At 32.6% G+C, this 4,696-nt stretch overlaps 1 protein-coding gene across 1 annotated transcript; it reads left to right on the forward strand.

Moving 5' to 3' along the window:
• Positions 1-525: 525 nt before the first annotated feature.
• Positions 526-4,083, forward strand: LOC135149273 (protein FAR1-RELATED SEQUENCE 5-like). Its single transcript, XM_064084487.1, has 4 exons — positions 526-786; positions 1,420-2,317; positions 2,414-2,672; positions 2,860-4,083. The coding sequence occupies exons 1-4, from the start codon at positions 684-686 to the stop codon at positions 4,081-4,083; spliced, it is 2,484 nt and encodes an 827-aa protein (XP_063940557.1). The 5' UTR covers positions 526-683.
• The last annotated feature ends 613 nt before the right edge of the window (positions 4,084-4,696 follow it).

Below are 4,696 nucleotides of genomic sequence, written 5' to 3' on the forward strand. Positions count from 1 at the left end.
CATTACAAATTTTAAATATAAATTGTATTTTATCAATAATAGCTAGTAATCCTATTGCTTTTAAGATTTGTAAATAAGAAAAAAATTGTATCATCTTTAGAATTCGATAAGAAAAGAGTTGTATTATTTTTAGAATTCTTAAACCTGATTTTTTGAATTATAATTATATTTTCTATCCGAAATTTAAGAAAAATTAGAAGACTGAATCGAACAATTCTACAGACGCCTTACATACTCCTTTAAAATAAGAAAAGAATTGTATCATCAGAAAAATCAGAAGACTGAATCGAACAATTCTAGAGACGCCCGCATCCTCCTTTATATATATATATATATATAGGCCTTTGTTCTATGGAGAACCATCTTATATGGAGTCTCGTGGAGAACCCCCTCCATTAATCTGGACCGTTAGATCCAAATCAAATCTAACGGCTGTTCATAAACAATGTTCAATTAGGAAACTGACTCTTTCTCTCTCTCGCTCTGTCCGTTATTTTCGTTATTTGCCGTTATTTCATCTCTCTCTCTCTCTCTATATCTCGCGCGATTTCTGATCTCGCGCGATTGTGATCTCTGCTCTCCATCTCGCTTTCTTTCTATCTCTCAATCTATCTCTCATCATCCTCGCGCTGAATCTTTGTTTCTCCAACTTCGTCGTTGTCAGTGGATTGAAGCTATCGGATATGGAGATTTCGTCAAATCAAACTGTGTTTTGCTCGAATCAAGCTCAGTTTTCCTCAAATCAAGCTAATTTTCGCGAAGTTGCTGACATTCAATCATCATCAGGTTCGAATCAATAGATCTACTTTATGCATAAATAATACTGAAATAAGTTTTTGAAGATAAAAATTTGATTTTTATGGTGCTACTATAGAATCGAATAAGATTTTGTTATTAAATTTTGTTGCCGCTGTAGAATCATATAAGCTTTTCCGAATTATCCGTGTGTGTTGTTGCTGATAGATAATGTTGATGAGATTATATGAGATACTGATGATTATTGTAAGAAACAGCTAGGAACTTTCAAATTTATACTTTTTGTATTCATTTTTTGATGTTTAATATTGTTGTTGTTTGTAGATACTGATGAGTTGTTACCAGTTCCTGATGATTATTCTCATCAGGAACTGACATAGAATCAAATTATGTTAATGAGATGATTATGTTATAGAATCATATAATACAATCAAAATTTTGTATATGAATGCTTCTATTATAGAATCTATAAATTGAATATATATTTTTATTCTCCAATACTGATGAGTTGTTATCAGGTCCTGATGATTATTCTCATCAGGATTTGACATAGAATGAAATTATATTAATGAGATTATTATATTATAGAATCATATGATATATTCAAAATTCTGTATATGTTAGAATGTTATATGATGACATATTTTTTTATTATTTTTGCAGGCAATTCTGTTTGTATTGATGTTGTTGATAATGTTTGTGATACTACTGTTCATGATTTTGTTGAGGATTGCTTAGAAGGTTTTGATGAGTCAATTAGTAGAAGCTCTAAAGTGTGGAATCCTAAAGTTTCTGATGACAAACTTAAACCATATCCTGGTCAACTGTTTAAAGACATTGAGTCGGCTTTTAAGTTCTATACTGATTATGGCAGAGATGGTGGATTTGAGGTTCGTAAATCAACACAAAAAGTCAGGAATGGTATTATAGTTACCAAGTACATAATTTGTTCTAAAGGAGGTCATCACGATACATCCATGACAAAGGATGTTGATGTTAATTCAGAATCATCTCATGCATCAACTAGTGTTCAACTGCAAGTCAAGAGGAGGAAGACGGTGACAAAGAGATGTGACTGTCGAGCAAAAATTATTCTCAAGTACAATGGTTTCAATGCGTATGTTATTTCGTCATTTATCGAAGTTCACAACCATCGTCTAGCATCGCCATCAGGAAAAGAATTTCTACTTTGTAATCGATCTATGACTTCATTTCAGCGCCGATTTGTTCTAGATGCTGCGAAATCAAACATTGGCTCGTATAGAGCTCACAATTTGTTCAAGTCGATATCAGGATCCTACTCTGAAGTTGGGGCAACCGCTGTTGATTTTCAAAACTGGATGAGAGATATAAAATTATATATCGGCAAACATGATTCTGATATGCTGATACAGAAGTTTCAAAACAAAAGCGACGTATCAGATGGAGGATTTTTTTTCGAATATCAGACGGATTCAAACGGTCATCTTACCCGTCTTTTTTGGGCTGATATTCAAGGACGTAGGAGTTATGAAGTATTTGGTGATGTTGTATCTTTTGATGCAACATACCGTACCAATAAGTAAGTTTGATATGCAGTTTAATTTTATTTTGCAAATTATGAGTTTTTTGAATAATTTCATTGTTATCTAATTTTACAATTTTTTTGGTGTGAAAGGTATGGAATGGTATTCGTGCCTTTTATTGGAGTAGATAATCATTGGAAGAGTGTTACTTTTGCTTCTGCATTACTAAATCATGAGGATGCAACAAATTTCACGTGGGCTTGTGAGATGTTTCTTCAAGCATTTGGCCGTCCACCAAAATGTATAATAACTGATCAGTGTCTTGGGATGAAAGTTGCAATTTCTAACACATTCCCACATTCTATTCATCGTTATTGTATGTGGCATATAATGCAAAAGTTCCCTGCCAAGGTATAATCATCCTTGATTCTATTGTAGAATTTATTGATTTATCTTATTACATATTTGTATGAAAATGTTTTAGGAAAAAATTCCACTTCAGAATCATATATTGTATTATTTTAAGTTAATTTTTTGTTATTTATGATTAATTCTCTGCATGGTCCCTTATCAGTTGTTTTTGATATTGTGAATGTAGGTTGGTCCTGTGTTCTGTGCAGAAACGGGATTTATGGAAAAACTCAATAAGTTTGTTTGGTCATCACATTTGACTGTTCCTGAGTTTGAAAAAGGTTGGGATGATGTGCTTAAGGAATTTGGATTAAGTGAACATGTCTGGTTGAAAGAGATATATGCAATGAGGGAATCATGGATTCCTGCTTTCTTTGCAGACAAGCCAATGGGAGCCTTATTGAGAACAACCTCAAGGTCAGAGAGCAGTAATTTCTACTTTAATCATTTCGTCCAAAAAGGGGATACTCTTTCAGAGTTCTACTTGTGTTATGAGAGTGCTATTGACAAACAAATTCATGACCAAAACAAATTGAACACCACTGACAAGAATTGTATTCCACAATCTATTACTGAGAAGGCTATTGAAAAGCATGCAGCTTGCCTTTATACTCGAACTATGTTTTATAAGGTTCAAAAACAAATAAAAGCCAGTTGCTTTCATATCAGTCTTGGTGGGCAACCAATTGTTACTGATGGCGTGAATAAATATTTACTTTGTGATAAGAGCTTGAATGGTAAGTTGTTTGAGGTTGAATTTTGTTTGTCAACATATGATATTAGCTGTTCCTGCAAGCTGTTTACCAGAGTAGGCTATCTGTGTCGTCATTGTTTCTATTGTTTGAGTTTGTGGGGTGTTGATAAAATCCCACATCAGTTCATATCTAAGCGTTGGATGAGGAATGCAGAGAGATTTTGCAAATTGAAGTTTACTGATGAAAGCGAATGTGCTACTGATGGGCATATCACTAGAGAAATTGCAATGAGGATATGGACAGAGTATCAAGCTTGTGTTGATAATGTTTGCAATAACCTGAAAGGTTTAGAGTATTTGTTGGATGAGATGAAGTGCTTGAGGATTAGAGTTGAAGAGAAATTTGATAAACGTCCGGCAACAAAAGATGATATGCTGGAAGAGATTTTTGGTGTGAGGCCTTCAGGTTCAAGTAATGTACTTCCACCACTGCCAAGTAACAACAAAGGATGTCGTAAAAGAATTGTTGGTGGTGCAGAGTTAAGTCGTGATGGGAAGAAAAGACCAACCAGGACATGTAAATTTTGTCATACTCTTGGGTATCATGATTCACGCAACTGTCCGAAGAAACTCCTTGTTAATCAGCAGATTCCAACTATTCCTAATATACAAGTATCTGTTAGTCCTAGCTTCTACTCTCAGAATATGACTAGTTAGTATGTATAGTTAGTAGTTACTCTCAAAATGTAGATATGTTTTGTCTTGTTAGTATTTTGTGATGAAGAAATATTGTTGTTTGGCGATTCAGAATGTGAAGAATTTTAATATTTTTGATATAATCAGTATTTTTTTTATTAGATTAATTTTGTGTATTGATTTTTCAAGTATCATTGTGTTGGAGTTGATTTGTTGATTCTAATGTAGAGTCAGTTGACTTGTCATGTTGTAATACTGATGAAAAATACTGATGAGAAATACTGATGTATCTATTCCTGATGCACAAAAAACTATTCTAGAGACAGTGATTTCTAATTGACTCTATAGTTGCATCATAGTATATGAATTATAAAATACTGATGTAGTAATCAAATACTGATGAAACACATGAATAATATAGAATATTATTTTATTTTATTTTTTTGCTTCTAAAGTGGAATCAACTACATTTATTAAAAAATAATATTTGGTTATGTTATAGAATCAGACTTTATATGTCTATTTTTTATGTTTTATTTTTCAAAATATCTTTTATTATGAACATGGTTAAGTATGAACAAGTACAAATATATGATTTTATTTTATTGCTTCTATCAAGGGACCAAGATGCACA

The sequence above is a fragment of the Daucus carota genome, chromosome 9, assembly GCF_001625215.2.
Source record: "Daucus carota subsp. sativus chromosome 9, DH1 v3.0, whole genome shotgun sequence".
In the NCBI taxonomy this organism is placed as follows: Eukaryota; Viridiplantae; Streptophyta; class Magnoliopsida; order Apiales; family Apiaceae; genus Daucus; species Daucus carota.